Below are 16,871 nucleotides of genomic sequence, written 5' to 3' on the forward strand. Positions count from 1 at the left end.
GAATGCCAATCTGCTTCTCACCTCCTTTGCATATTAAACATAGTGGAAGCAGCTGAAGTATTTTGCTTGAGTTACAGCTGAAGTTTTAAACTGGGAATTATATGCTATCTATTACAGAAAAAAAACAGCTAAACAGGAACTTGTTTGTGTTTTAAGAGCCATTCAGAGGCATTTAACCAACCAAAAATAAAACCACTCTCCACCATTAAATTTCTTAACTTACAAAACACTTGGGGGAATTATGATTAATGCAACCAGAAGGGAGAAACTTGCAGGAGTATCAGTAAGATCAAAGTGGCTTGTGGGTTTGGGGTTTTTTTTGTTGTTTAAGTTGGGGGGTTTTAATGTATTTGGTATTTAAGATATTCCTTTAGAGTCTCAAAAGTTACTGGTAATAACTCTGTATCTACTTAGTTATAAGTATATTTCTACTTGTTTAAAAGGCTACTGAAAAGAAGCTTTAAATGACTTGTCCTTTACTAATGTGTGACAAGCTTGTGTGCTAGAAGAGCACAGCAGTTTACTGGGTTATAAAAGCAACTGCTATTTACTCTCTCATGCCAACTCTGCTCTCATCTGAGTGTGTCTCTCTTACAGCAGGTTTGGCAGAGCACTCAAAGCCTCCAAAATTAGGTGTCCTGCTAAGCTCAAGACTGGGAAAGCAAGCCCATGTATCTTCTGCAGATACTCAAGGGGCTGCCATGAACGCTGCAAAGCCTCTAAGCACTGATAAAGTGTGATACATAACCTGACCCTGGTAAAAGCTGCAATATGCTAGCAATATGTAAAGAAGAACCAAAAGAAATCATGATCTGGCAGACAGCTCTGATCTCACAATATCCAAGGGTATCAAGGCAAAACTGTTTGAAGACTCTGCTATGCAAGATGCTCAGCACCTCTAGTCCATCAAGTCCATGTCACTTAAAATCAGGCCATAAAAAGAAAGGACAATTGCAAGTTAACTGAAATACTTTAGGAAACAAAAGGCCAAACTGCAGCTGCATCTAAGAGAAGACAAGTCTTCAAGCAACAACAAATTATTTGAAATCTGAATCCCTCAATTGCACAGAATTTGGACCCAGCAATTTATAAAAAGAGAATGGCTAAGTGAAAAAAGGGGGATGAAAATCACCTCTCCAATCGAGATTTTGGCTCAGGCTACAAAGGAAATGCCTACTGGAAGAAATGTGAGACAGCTCAACCAAGTTTGAGAATTAGAGCACTCTAGTTTAGTTTCTTCTGCATGACTGGAAGCTGGGAGCTAGATTAAGTGCCAGAGCACTGAAGTGTAAGCAAGGCTTCTAATAATGGCAGCTTTTGTGGTCTTCTACTACAGAATCATTCCTTCTGCATGTAAAACTGTAAAGATACATCCACATGCTGTTCAGACAAGCATTTGCCACAAACTCTGAAAACAAAGAGAAGCTTGCAATACACAGCTTTTGCATATGCAGGAAAACACAGAACACACAGAGTGAGGCTTTTCTGGTTTGGTTGTTGGGGGGGTTTCTTTCCCTTTTTAAAATAACATTGAAGAAGTGACCTTGAGACACTTATTAACTTAAAGGGGTAACTCCCTGAAGTTGAATTGCTCTTTTGAAGTAACTACACTCCAAGTAACTCTAACAGGTTACTACTCAAATTACAAGGGGTTTAGTTGTATGGTTTTTTTCATTTGGACTGCAGTTTTTGTTGGATTTTTTTTCTGCTGTTGGTTTTGTTTGGAGCTTTTTATAATTTTTTATCTTTTTATGCTTGGTTGGTTTTGGGTTTTTTTAAGTGAGGTGTATTTTACTTTTAGAGTAACTGGTTCTTGAGAGAAGCTGTTTCTTCAGAAGCTTCATCCTGACAAATGAGCATTTTAATAGACTTGGTAATTCTGCCTATAGTATAAAAAAAAATCTAAAAGAAATTCACCTCCTTCCAGTTTCTACCAGCTCATGCTTCCCTTGGGACCCCAGTCATTTAGTTTTATTGTAACAAAAAAAAAAATAAAAAAAAAAAATGAAACAGGCATTAAACTCAGCACCAACCTCCCCTCCTGTAACACACACTGTACACCTAGTAAGTCTTTCTGTGATATGAATTTGATGCTCTACTCCCTTACAAATACTTTTCCAGTGGATATACTACAGATAGGAGCACCATTAAAAAAAAGAAAAAAAAAAACCCAAGACACTCAAGAACTCTAAGGTTCCACAGGAAACTTTCCTTTTGCTTCTTAAACATACAGCAAACAACTTAGACGTTTTTGAAGTCAGTTCTTTATGTATGGTAAATAAAGGCAAGTTTTTTAAAGAAAGAACATCACCTACTCTAGTTTAAAAATATTAATAACCCACTAAATAAATATCTTCCTCTGTGAAAATGATTAAATGGAATTCATACAATACTTTTCCCTTGTGCCAAGACAAGTCTTTCCTACCAGGTCCCAAAGGAGCAAATGTCTATCACTGTTATTTTGATCACCTAACGCACATAAAATTACGCCACTTTAAGTCTAAAAAACAAATTAAATAAACATCTAGAGACTTTTAATAATGTTAATTATGAAAGAGAACACATAATGGCAGCTCCACAGGGGCCATTTCTGTCTGCTGATCAAATTTTTATTTAGGCACTTTTCCTGGCCATATGAGGACCCAGCAGAATTTAAACACTTAACTCTCCTTCAACTCCATCGCTTAATCATAATGGAAAACAGAGAGGCACAAGCTCACACAGCTTATATTCAAACCGCCCATCTAAACAGGTATTTTAAGAAGTCATTCTGCTTACTCAAAGTACAATGTGCAGACACTTTAATTTGCTGCTTAGTTTGTTCATTTTATAAATCCTTCTCTTCAAAAAACAACATGTATGCAAATGGGAGATGCATGCATGCATGAGGAAGTGATAGCATTTCAATTTCTGTGCATTCATGAGCAGGTGTCTTCCTTGATTTCCATTGGTGTAAAGTCTGTACATCACGTAAAGTAGGAAATATACCTGTGAGTTGTCTTCAGCAAAGAAATTAGCACACCAAACCCGTCCTGTCCCCAGGTTTGTGACTTTCTCAGCAGGGTAAAATCTCATCATTATTAACCAGAGTAGGTGTCTCCACAACCTTCACGTCCATTTCTTGGCCCAAGAGCACTCACATTTGCCAAAAGCACTGGAGGTCAACATAAACTCAAGTAGACCCTTACAACACAAACCAAAAAAGTTTTCAGAAGTAAATAAAACTCTGCATTAGATCCAAGATGTCCCACCCAATTCTGAAACGTGATACTCCTTCAAAAGGACAGTGAAGCTGCTTTAAAAGACATCTCAAATACCTGTCTGAGATGAAAACACACTGTGGGAGAATTGCTATCAGGACTAATAAGCCATTAAAAAGAGCAGTGTACAAAAAGGTGAAAGTTCATTACAGAGCTTTGTATCAAAAGCTGAACTAGGATGCTGTTAAGTTGTTAAGTGGAAAGCCAAGGCCAGCTGAGTTACAGGCACAAAGACACCTTTGCTTGCTCCACACCACAGGGCGACAGATCACTGCCTGGAACAAGCCTGGACACCAAATCCTCATGTGGACTCAGCTGTGTGAAATCAAGACTATGAACTGAACCCTGTGTGTCACAATACAGAATGTGACAATAACCTCCATGAAAGTGACACTGGATTAAATAACACACAAGCAGAATTGCCAATAAAAGAAGAATATAAATCACTTTTTTTTACTACCTGCCATTAAAGAGCAGAAGTTATTTGCATTGGGAACTGATATGCACTTAGGGGACTGTTTGGCAATCATACTTTTTACATTTTATACAAGGAATTAATCTCCTCTTTTTAAAGAGCTTTTAATGAAAAGTACTAAATGACATGGAACTCACTATAGACACAAAGGCAGTAAAGCCATCTTTAGCTTTCATTTTTTATTATCTTTTAGCAAAAAATTAACCTCAAAGTTATTTTCAGCTGTAAGTGGCATGCAGGCTGTTTTCTAACCTACCCACAATTGGTAGGCTCTACAAACTTAATTCATCCCTTTTGCAAAATTTCAGCAGACAAAAATAGAACATTTGCCCAAAACTGAGGCAGAAGGACTGAACAACTGTCTGAACAACTTACATCTCAAACCTAACATCCAAACATATATATGTAGTAGAGGACTGAAATACTCTGTGGCTTTAGCATTGGTAATAACAGCAACGGTCAAGGAGATTAACATCAGGCCTTGGCTTTTTTTAAGGAAAGTCACACACATTCTCACATTACTTTTTTTAAAACCACTTAAAGGTCACTAAGGACACTGTGGATGAGTTCTGCAGTTCAGACATCCCAAGAATTGCTCTCAATTAACATGTCAGAGGTTAAGTAAATGCTGCTATGTGGGAACCAAACAGCTATTCCATACTGTAAAATTTTACAGGTCACCTCCATCTGCCACTGTATTTTAGGACACTGCTCCTCTCTTTCCTTGGCTCAGTTTCTTCATCTGCACAATATATTCACTTCCTTCTAGCCTATTAAGCAAAACAAAGACAAGACTGCAGACATATGTCAGGCTACTCTGACCTTTCCCACACTCTAACTCCAGAAAGAAAAGTGTTTTTAAAAAAATCAACCCATTCTCTTACATCTGTTTGAGGTCACTATTTCATTCTGCATTAAAATTTACATAGAGCCAACTAGGGAAAAAAACCCCATGTTTCTAAAATCAGTCCTCCCTTAAACTTCCAGATAGAATTCAATCTATCAGCCAAAATGCCTCCTAGAATCACAGTCAGTAATCTCAATCAGGTGTCTAACAGCATGCAACTAAGTCACTTGGAATGGCACCTCTCACCAGCCTGGGAACACTTAAAACTGACCTCTGCAGAAAACAGAAATGTTTATTTAGTTCTTCTGGAAAAGATGAAGACCACTTTCACTAACAAAGCATCCAACAGTCTGGCTGCTAGTCTCTTTCCCACTGAAACACCTGATAACAGGACCTACACAAAATTATGATTTTTGTGATTCTTGTGTTTGTTCCATTGCAGCAGAGTGGTACCCATATTCAGCTGAAGAACTAAATCAAAGACTAACATCACTGGTTCAGCATTGCCCAGAATGGCTGCACCATACCCTTGGCCCTGCACCCAGCACTATAAATAGCAAATGTCTTCACAATTCACTGTGGACAATACCAGTCTTACATGCAACCTTCATGTCTGATGATCATGCTCCTGGAGAAGAGAAAACCTAAGTCAAAATATTTTTGTCCCTGCAGAACCAAGAAAGCTTGATTAAGCTAAGTACTTCATAAATACATATAGACAATCTGTTAGTTTAAACTAACTAGAAGTCACATGAAGAACAGAAGTGGAAGCAAATACACAGCTAATAAGGTTCTACTCCAGGTTGTGCCAGTAGCAGAATCTCAAGTCCTGAAAGGCCCACTGCCTTACTGAAACACAAACCATCCCTACAATAGTACCTTACAAATAACCCATCTGCCATAGGAGTTTGTTTATTTATTGTAGACTTGTGAGAAACAGAGGTTTCACGGATGTTCACTGTTGTTGCTTTGTGCAGCTGTAACTTCAAGCCACAAAAATGTGCACACCACCTCTGGTAGGTGCAACAGTACAATTGCCAATGCAGAAAATTCTGGAGACTCTAAGAATACAGCCCACTCAACTGTACAGGAAAGGGAGAGAACTGCACTTAGGAGTGCATAAGATCAGCAAAGCATTTGAATTAAAAAGAGTTTCTGTTGAAGCTTTGGATACCTCATTCATGAGAAAGCTGACACTCTCAGTTAATAACTTTAGAATTTAAAGCTCAAGATGAAGAAAGGTTGTCACTAAGCCAAAACTGTTCCTAGGGAACAGGAATCAAAGGAAAGCAGTCACTCAGGTACAGTATAGCTCAACTCATCAAACAAAGCTATCAAACAGAAGTTCAGTTTTACGTAATTTCAGTAGGCCATCGAGGGTACAAACCTTGCCCCTAAGAACAGAAAAACACTTTTTTGACTTCAGGGTGTGTGCATTTATGAGCATTTCTAGCATTTTACTGTTTACTTTGCTAAGGACTAGATTACTATCCCCACTAGAAATAGCCTGCCTAGTAGGGAAAGATTCCAGCTCACAGAAGAGGACACTGCTACTTCCAGAGCTTTATTTATAGATTGAGTACAGTTGCCAGTCCCTAAGCTGTGCCCAAATCTGGAGCTTCAAGTCTGAATTCCTCTTTGCAGTCCAGTTAAAAGCTCTCAACGTGACTCAGTGCTTCAACTACAGAAGTGGGAGCTCTTTACTGATCTGGAAGCTACTGGTATTGCAAGATCTTTGCTGATCCATAAGGAAAAACAGCACTTGTCTCAGCCTAAAAACAAACTTCTCTATTCCAGAGGTTAGAAACAGCCTCAGAAACTCACAGGCAGCTAACATCCTTTAACACACCTGACAAAAACTCTGCTGCTTGTAGTTGTTTTACACAAGTATAGAGCAACAAAGTAGGAGGAGGACACAAGTCTGAAGAAATATGCCTTAAAAGTAAGACATCCTCGCCCTCCATGATCTCTGGGCCAAACTAAGTGATTTAGATGGGAACAATAGGATTTGTGGTTATATAGTCTCTAAAAATTCAGATAATTGCTTCTCCTTTACCCATGCCCTTCACTTCAATGAGAACACTAAGGGTTTTATGAGTTTCTTACTGAAGTTGCACATGGCACACAGTCACAACTCTTCTCAGAACTGTGTGTGTCTCAGTACAACTTTTTTTTTTTTTTTAATTAAGAGATATTTCCAACCTTTTAGAAACACGAGGTAATCTGCTAGGTATTTAGCAACCACAACTGCAGGAAATAGAGGCAACAAAAATACAGCAGTGACCACACTGCACATTTCTTCCAACAGCATTTCTCATTCACATATTCCAGATGTGACCATAATACTCACTCAGACATAGCCCAGGGATGATCACATTCTTTTCTTCTGTCAGCTTCAAGTTTTTAAAGTAATTTTAATGCAAGGAATTTTTGCTTGAGAGTACAATACTGGAGTGATTACTGACACTTTTGAAGGTTAGGAAGCTAGCTGTTTTCAAAACAGACCCTTTCATAAAACTCCTTTTTATTTATTAACTGGTATCAAAGTGATTTTTAATTCCTTAGAAAAAACACTAAACTCAATATTGACACATGAGCAGAGGAAGCACAACAAAGTTGGTTCAAGGTTCTCCTGCCAGCCTGTCTTAGGCTTCTTCCAAAACTCTACAGGTACAAGCATATTATCCAACCACTGCAGGTATCAGGTGCTGCTCTTACATGGAATCTTCAAGTAGTAGCACCTACACAATTTAAATATTTTCTATAATACAGCAAAGGGTGAGGCTAATATCCGTCAGATTTTCTAGCATTCTTCCATTCTTCTTTCAGTTTAATGACAGACAAGCATTGGAATTCAGTCAGAGCAAGAAGAGTCACATAATGAGCAAAGAAATTCACACTCTGAGCAAAGAAAACTTTCTGCTGTGTTAAGCCTTTTCCAAGATATGGCACCAATTCCAGAAGTTTTATGATCTGCCATTTCTCCAGTGAACCAGTAGCATAATCATTATTAAATGCAATTAATGATATTATCTTGAATGCTCATAAAATCCCACAGCAAAATGAGTCATATGCTTGGTTTCAAAAGAGGGGCCCTCTCAAGTCAATAAAACCTGCAAAGGTACAACTGTTGAGAGAATGAGCAATGCAAAGATGTTACTTGGTACCACTGATAACAAGTATTACATAGCCAACAAATAAATAAAAACCACCAAAGCCAGCAGCAACCAATGTTGTCCTCTGTTTTAGGAGTCTCAACACTGTTTTTCTTAGTAGCCACCAGCAATGAAGTCTTATGCAGTCAAAAGTTGCAGGGTGGCAACACTTCAGAAAATTGAGTGAACAAATTCAGTTAGCAAATTTCTAAAATAGAGAGGTTATTCAAATAGAAAAAAAGGCCTCTTCATTGCACTTACGCCTCCCCTATTATGTCTGGTGAACCACAAACAGGGCCTAATCTTTAAAGCTTAAATCAAACCCAAATTCCACCAATAACCTGGCTTGCTCATACTTATCTCCAGCAGAAACCCTCAGCTGATGAGATAAGGAAAGCGCCAACACTGAAATACTTGGAACTGTGCGTCTGGATCAGACCTGTCCTTGTTTTCTGAAGTAGCATAATCTGTATTAATGAGACTTTTGCTTTAATGAAGAGATCAGCTATACAGAGATATGAGAAATCTGATATTAGATACAGACAGACTAGACAATTACATGATCTGAAATGTCAACTACCTTCTGAATACCAGCATTAATTTTAGTAGGCACTTATGTCACCTTCCTCAGATACTGTCTACAGTACCATGAATTCATGTCACACTCTTGACTGCTCCTGCCCAGGACAGAGAAGGGCAAGTATTTTTTCATACCTACCAATGTTCTTCAACAAAAGAACGAAGAAAATGCTGCTTCATTCTATATGATCTGGTCTACCAAATCTGGCAATTATGCTGTAAACTTGACTTTAGCCCACTAAGCAAAGAGGAATGTAAAATGTCAAGGCCAATATTGTGTTTTTAGGAGCTTTTGTTTCTCTTGAGCAAGCAGAAAATGTGTATTCCTATTGCTTGTCAGGAACTTTTCCCTCAGTCTGCAAACACGTTTTCAGTCAGTAGGACACTACCCTCACTTTAACTTAGGCTAATGTATTTATATGACTTCATTAAACAATGCACATAACTTCAGATTATTTTAAAAATCTCTAACATTCAGGAGAGAAGTAGCCTAACAATATTTAATTATTAAGAATATTTAATATACCAAAGCATTTATTTGGTTGTGTGTTAAAAAAACCCCAGTAAAACCTACTTAAATCATGTATTAAACGACAAGAAAACCTCCAAACATCTGACAGACATGAGTGCAGATGCAACACTACACTCAACATCAATCTCACACAGAGCTCAATTACAGCATAGATGGCCTCAACTACCCCCACACTATGGAGAGTTGAAGGCTGCACACACCACATTAAAAGGCAATCTCAGATTAGCATCAAGACCTTGGATTTGCCCTGAAGATATGATTTTGTCAAGGAAAAATAAGTTTCTTATATAATGTTATTATCACAAAAAATAAGTTATTTTATTTTAAACTTTGTCATAATTATATTTTCAGGACAAAACACAAAGACTGATGAGCTCTCAAGACTGCTTTGTTTACATACCATATATATAGGTCTCAGAAAGCAAGTTTCACAGTATTTAATTTCTGGACTACAATAGGAACATCATTGTTACAGCTGCTACTGCAAGTCTCAGGTACTGTTTCCCATTGAAAATTCTGTGACTTAACCTATTTTAGTTATTGCTAGCTTTATTGGATTAGCTCAACAGCTAGGTCAACAAGCAACATAGCACATGACTCTGAATCACTTTTTTCCTGACTCTGATCTTGCTCCAAGTACTTTTAAAAGAAGCCAGAGTATCAGCTTCAAATAAGAAGGGGGAAAATTAAAAAAAAGAGGAGACAAAAGGAAGAAAAAAAAAAAAAGCTCATGAATGAGTTCAAACACCTGAAGAAGCAAACTCTCAAACAGTACATCTTGTGGGGGCAAAGAGAAAGAATGTTAGGACTAGTCTCTCTTGTAGGCTCCATGTACATTTAAACTATTTATTGAGTTACAGAAACAAACAGCAACGACAAGACAAAACAAAAAACTGACCCACTAAACCCAAAACTTCGGCCTTTAGTTATGACCAAATGGAATTTCCCCTTAGAAATCACAGACTTCAGGAATGACATCACATTGTATCAGCATCTCCAGATCTTAACACGAGAAACAGAACAGTTATCTTCAGAAATACAGGATATCCTCCCCTACACCATCTCAAACCTGAGTTACTCTGCTCTCCTAACAGGCTGCTGGAACTTGCACAGATGAGTCACACAGCCCATCTAACTGTCATTTTTCACAAGTGCCTTTGTTTCAGGCTTCCCTAAACAAATTCAGGAGCAGAGTTGTGGCAAACACATGGAAGAGCGGTAGGCAAGCTTTGGAAGAGAATGGCATGAAAAAGCACTACTCCTCTTCGGTATTTTGAAGACAAAACCAACACACAGTCTCTTCTCTATATACAGAAAAGATGAAGTGTCCAAGGTAAACAGACTGAGATTAACTCCTATAATTTAGCTGGCTTGTTCATTATATTGAGACACACAGAAGCATTTTAACAATCCTAAGTGGTTTCAGTCTGGTTTATATACTGCACAGCATTCAAATCTGGCAAAAGATGTGTAGAAGGAAACAGTAGAACAGTTACCTCCTCATTAAGAAGTCCAAGTATACACAACTGCACATACAGAAATTCTATTTAGAGTAACTGAAATCGTGCTATGGCTCTCCAGCAGCAGCCAACATGCTCATAACTCTGCAAAAGGCTCAGCTGTCACCACCCTAGTTTTAGAAGAGCACTGTTACAGTAGAGGAACACTGACAGTTCAAGAATGACACCCAACAAGTACAGTGTGAGATTCTGCAGTCATTCCTGCACTTCGCTCTCCTAGAGGAGTTGTGAGCAAACAACTGCTTGAACACCAAAGTACAGAGTTTAAGAAATCTATCTTCAAGCTAAGCAGACATTTATTTTTCCTATCAATTTAAGGTTGATATTCTAGTGTTAAAAACATTTACTCATCAATATTTTATTTCCTACTAGCCCCTTTAAGAAAAAGCTTCCTGTTTTAAAAAGCCTTATACCTAGAAACACTACTTCCATCTCAGCAAACCCCTTCACATACACAACCCAACCACAAAACAGCCCTTTTAGTATGTGCATGTCCAAATGCTGTGACAGTCTTTGAGGACAACAACTTTAAAAAAACAAAAAAAAGAGGAAGGCAAGGAAGCAGCCTCTGGCCATGAGGAGTAGATGGAGAAGATAACCGTATTGTCCTTTTCAGAAGAAAAAGGATGGCTGAAAGTACTTCTACACAAACACAATTTCCTCTCCATTTCCTGTAGCAAGCTTCTTTGAGCCCCCAGCCCCTGCACTAGCTAAAACAGTACAGCAGTCACCACAGATTAATAAGCAGAGAGCAGAAATCTCACCTGATAATAAGTCTTAATGTTTCTAATCAAGATGGTCAGGTTTTGAACCCGAAGATAGGTATCATTATTTACATGCTTGTTGACACGTTGATTGGTTGGTCGAGGATCTCTATTAAAAAGGAATAAAATAAAACATTAGTAATTAAACTGGTGTTAAGACTTAACACCTCAATAACACATTTAAGTTTATGAATTAAACACACTGACAATTTTATTAGCCCAATATCATCTAACTAGATCTCTCATACGCATGCTACATTTTTTGTTTGATTTAAAAAATGAATCAAAATTTTCCTGAAGCAATTTTATTTCTAAAATAAAAAATAAGACACAAAAAAGTGGCAAATTATTTCATACAAATGTACACCTTCAGATCTTCTCCATCATACTCTAAGATGTTGAAAAAAAATGAACCCGAAAATCTTTATCTGCCAACAGCACAGATCAAAGTTTTGTGTTTGCCCTTTAATAATGACTCTTATCAGCAGACTCCTTCCTACATAATCCAAACACCTGCCTCCCACAGCTCTGCTCTGGCTGTTAATTAAGCCATTCACAGCTTTTCCAGGGCCAATTATTGAACTGAGGCGTTGACAAGGAAATAAAAGAGGAACTGATCCAATATTTATTTTTAAAATGTATCTCCCAATGTTTATATAGGATAGAGGTTTCCTTTTTTGTTTTAAATGCAAAATCATTTCAAAGCATCTCTTGAATGAAAGCAGTGCTATGGGAATAAATATGAAAAAAATGCATAGCTAGTCCACAGATGAGAGAAAACTGCCTTGACAGCAGATAACATCAGACATGGTATTTATGTACATGGATTTTAAGCAGATGACCAATACTGGCATAAACTAGCAAGACACTACACTGTCTTTCCAGCAGCAAAGGATTTTGTATATGGATTTATACCATAATAAATTATGAAAGAAAACAAAAAGAGGCAACTGCAACAAGCTTTTTAAGTAAAACCTGTAATAAGTATTCTGTGTTACTGGTGTAACAGGAGTGCAGAAGCTACACTTGTCAGTTTGACAGGATGGGTGCTCAGTGAGGGAGAAGCATAAATGACACCTGGGCTAGAGCTCAGACAGCACCCTGCCTTCAGTACTGCCTGAGCAGACACTGAACCTCAAAGGAAGCTGGACACAGCTTTTTTAGGCAAGGCCATGACAACAAAGTGGGAAGCTAAAAGGGAAGAAACATTCAGTAAAGAGAAGCTGGCCAAACAGAAGGGTCAGCATACAGTTCTCATTTCCATGTGAAAGCTCATGCAGGCAGCAGGCTGCCATGCCACTGGCCACTGTTTGGGAGTGCTCCCAGGTTTGTGGACAGGAACTGACATCTTTGACTGGCTAGCAGTCACTACTCCACAATCCTTCCCAAAACTGCACAAAATGGGGCAAAAATCCACAAAACACACTGAGCAGCCACAGGAAAGCAGAGGCTATTTCTTCAACAGCTGCAGCAGTCAACTGCAGGACTTCGTTTTCAAAGCCACATAAGAGACAGAACAATTACTTCCTAGGCATGATCTACTAATTTTTGCACAGTGAAAACTGTTACAAGAACATAAGCACAGGCAGGACCAGGCCCCCAGGAGCAATTACAGAGCTTTTATCCTATCATCTTCCTTAAGGGTAATTGATTGCTCCAAGAGCCCTTAATGCCCCTGACCTCAGGGCCCTTAACCTCCAGCCAAGCTGCAGCAGAGCATAGCTCTGGCACTCCTGCCACTTCTCCATCACAAAGAAGTTAAGAGCTCTTCTGAAAATAGAATGTAGCTATAAAACATGTTTTCTGAACATATTGTGTAATCAGCTTCAAACAGCACCCCAGCTTAGTTCAGGAAGGATCCTCTGCACAAGATGTGGAAGGGTAGCACAGCCTACACCTCAAACTGCCCCGGCACTTATTGCCTTCACAGGACAATGGAACAACTCCTTCTCAACAAGCAACAGCCCATTTCTTCTTTCTGTGCTTAACGACAACCCTATCCTAAAGAAGACAGAGCTGCTGGTACCACAGTTTGTACATTATAGAACCTGCCTGTATTGTGAAACTTGTTCATCAAGAATTTTATAGACAGAAACTCTAAGGATCACACTGAAAATTAAAGAGTTTTTTGGTTGTTGGTGTTGTTTTTTGTTGGTTTTTTTTTCAATACTAACCAAGTAACCCAAACAAATTCACGTCTGGACGTATATGAAAAAAATCCCTGAACACCACCTCAGATGCCTTTTCAGTCCTTTGATATTTGGTCTTCCCCTTATACACAAATATAATGAAAACGCCAAAACCACCTACTTCTCAAGATCAGAAAAGTTACCTGAATAAGACTGAGAGGGCATGGCTGAGGTGTGACTTAGGGAAGTACTCCACAAACCAGTAAAAACCCACCCAAGCCAAATAAACAGAAAGAAGTCTCAAACCTCACTGTATAACCAAACATTTTAAAGAAGTCATACGGTTTGTACATGCTCATGAGTCTTCTAGGAATAGAGAGGAAAGGAAGGGTCAAGAGACACAGATCAAGTGATAAATTCAGCAGGCATGGGGATACCAACACAATTGCATGATGATGCAATCCCTTAAGTGACCAATTCATAAAAGTGACCAGAAAAAAAAATCAATTTTAAAATTCAAAATGACAATCCCATTCTTACAATTTCTGACAAGCCATTTTGATGAGCAAGGGGAAAGCCCTCAATTCAGGCCCAAGGGTTATGAGATGCCAGAAGGAAGTGACTGGCCCAGCATCCTGCAGCACATCACTCTGCAGGCAAGGCACTAACCAAATATACACCACACTGGGGCTAGTATAATTCTCCTACCTACCTTCCTCTATCAAGTGAGACAATGCCATTAAGGCTGGCAAATTCCTAAATTGCCTAGAAAACGGTGGAAAATGCACCTCTACATAGTATTCTAAAATTTTAAATTAAGCAAATGCATATCACTAACACATCTTCTGGTATTTGTGCCATTTGCTACAAACCATGAGGAGTGGGCACCCACAACGTGGCTGTTCCTGTCACGTGGTCTAAATCAAAGACAACAGATAATGGTACCACAGACCATGACAGCAACTGAAATGGAAAAACCTATTATTGTGCATTGTTATAACAGGATATTAACACAAACAGCATTATCAGCAGTATTCCTAACAGACATTCATGTTTGCTAAATGTTTTGACAGAAAAGCAGTCCATTTTCAACTAGAAGAATTGGAACAAACCAACATGAAAACACTTCTGTGCTTGCATAAAACTCCACATCATTTCTTATAGGAAGTTTTATTTAGGAAGTTGAATGGGGCAAATATTTGCTTATGCTTGTAGGTATTATGCCACAGCTCTAACAGTAACACTGAAGGCAGTCATTGCAGTGCCACCACGTGCTAATTTCATACCAGGAAGTGACACACAGCCATCTGAAAAAATTTCTTTAAAGTATGTCTGCAGAGAATCTCATTAACCTAGTACACATAAATCCATCAACAACATAAGCCTGAAACACAGCAGTTCCACTTTGAAGATTAACAAACATTTTTGTATGCAGAGCCTTCAGCCAGTACTGCAAGTCTGCAAAAATCAACCTTGTTGCTCATGCATGATCAGGTTGGGATATACACTTGAGCAGGACACAGGCAAAGGAAACCACTCATTTACAACAGAATTATTTGAAAAAATAATTTGTCTTGTTTTAAAATGTAAGTGGGGAAACCAAACACTACTGTCTGACTCTTGCTAAATTTAACTCATTTAACAGCTCAATGCTCCCACTGAGAACCAAACAACGCCCAGCTTTCTTAAGAAGAGTCTTGTTTTAGAGATCACCAGTAAGCAAAGGGATCACCAGCTGGTGTCCTACCAACTACAGTCTGCCTAAACCCGGGCCAGGCTCCCCTCCTCTGCCCTTGTGCTACATTTGGCAAGCCTGAGCAAACCACATTTTATTCAGGGCTGGCATTCCCAGGGGCAGTTCATTTCTGAAGAGGAAGAAGTTAAGGCACAGGCCTATTTTCACCTCCTGTCACAAACCCAGCAGGGGCCTGGCAGGCTGGAAAAGCAGTAGATAGCTGTCACATATCTCTGGTGACATAGCTGCCTTGCTGAGATGAGCCCACCACCTAAAAAATGTTGACACCACAATACAAAGCAGCTGGGATCTTCTCCACCCAAAGCTGCCAGACAGCATTTTGGAAAAACACAAAGAAACACAGAAATTAGGAGCTGACAGTACTCCTACAGCCCACCCATGACTCAAACAGCTAAAGCCTTACTTTCATTCAGCAATCCCCACTCAACAGGTATATCTGGATTTCTTCACAGATCCACCTGTCTTTTTCCCCTGAATTACACTTAAAATCTGCTTCGCTGCAGGGCAGAAATCTTGTATTTTAAATAATGAATTCCCCAAGAATCTGGCTTTCAAAATCTTCACTGAAAGAAACAGCTTGATTTGCAGCAAAGTACTGCATCACACCAGGTGTTTAGATGCAAGCTCACATGTCCCTGTTACTTCTGTTCAAGTAATCAGGCAAGCAGGATAAAAAAGTGAAATAACACACAAGTGATGAGGCACAGCTGTCCACATCAGGAGCCCAGCTCTTTCACCCTGCCACCCCCTGTTCTCTACATGTGTGTGCATGCCTGCATCTGTGCTTTCAAGCAATCAACACTATCATGGCATGGCAAACCCAACTCCAGATTTATCAAAGGCCTACCATTAATAGGCTTCCAGCAGGAAGAAATCTCCAGCCATGCACGGAAAGCCATCTTCAGGAACCAGGACTTTAATGAGCAAGGATTTTTAAAAACACTTTTTTTTTTTTTATTCTGATAGCTTTGTGGGGCAGAAACATGCCTCAAAAGAGACTTACCAGAATTACATGTAAGCAGTAACTGTATTGCAATTTCTAAAGTTAAAATCATAGAGGAGTAAAGGTCAGTCAGCACCTCTCCTGAGCACCTTGCAAGGTGAGGATACACAAATAAAACTGCAATCCTTCCTACCTTAAACAATCTTAGGCTCTCAGTACAAAGCTTTTGGTTTCAAGTTCTTTAGTCACCATTTGAAGCACTTCTAAAGCTGCCTAAAAAGGGGGGAGGAAAGGCCTGGTTGTGAATAATGGGTCAGTTTCCACTCCACAGTGCTTACGCCTCCAACACTTCACTTTCTGAGATGCCACTGGCAGAGATGTTTGTTGGGAAAAAAAAAACAAAAACAAAAAACAAAGAAAAATCGAAACCCCACCAACTTAGTTACCTGACCACTTTAAACGAGCAAACATGCCAGGGCACCTCCCACAATCACAAGAGATCAGACAAAATGCCAACTATTGTCACTGCACTCAGCCAGCCTGTATGCTTATCTTCCCTATTTCCATGAGATCTAATAATTCTCTCCTTGCTCTCACTGTTCAGGTGCTCCCTCGACTTTAACAACTCTTACCTCCTTAGACATAGTTCAATCACCAATTACAAATATTTAAGTTTGCACACATCACCTAATAAAACTCTCCTAATAATGCCACATAACACCATTCCACATAATGCCATTAAAAAGCCACATAACTTCATAAATTCATGATTAAGCATGACTCAGTTAATTTTTCTTGTTTTGAAATAAGAAGACTATTTCACATATAACTATATAAACACATTAGATAACAGCACTGTTTAATTAAATCTGCAGCCAACTCAGCTGCTGCTTCTTGATAGTTAAATTGGT

General features: G+C 38.8%; 1 protein-coding gene across 3 annotated transcripts in view; it reads right to left on the reverse strand.

Annotated features, from left to right (window-relative positions):
* Positions 1 to 16,871, reverse strand: part of CCDC88C (coiled-coil domain containing 88C) — a 94,947-nt gene that overhangs the window by 76,128 nt on the left and 1,948 nt on the right. For all 3 annotated transcript variants that reach the window (XM_056493513.1, XM_056493514.1, XM_056493515.1), the window contains one exon: positions 11,133 to 11,241. In XM_056493513.1, the coding sequence (XP_056349488.1) occupies positions 11,133 to 11,241 (109 nt within the window). The remainder of the gene's footprint in view (positions 1 to 11,132; positions 11,242 to 16,871) is intronic.

The sequence above is a fragment of the Oenanthe melanoleuca genome, chromosome 5, assembly GCF_029582105.1.
Source record: "Oenanthe melanoleuca isolate GR-GAL-2019-014 chromosome 5, OMel1.0, whole genome shotgun sequence".
NCBI classification, from domain to species: Eukaryota; Metazoa; Chordata; class Aves; order Passeriformes; family Muscicapidae; genus Oenanthe; species Oenanthe melanoleuca.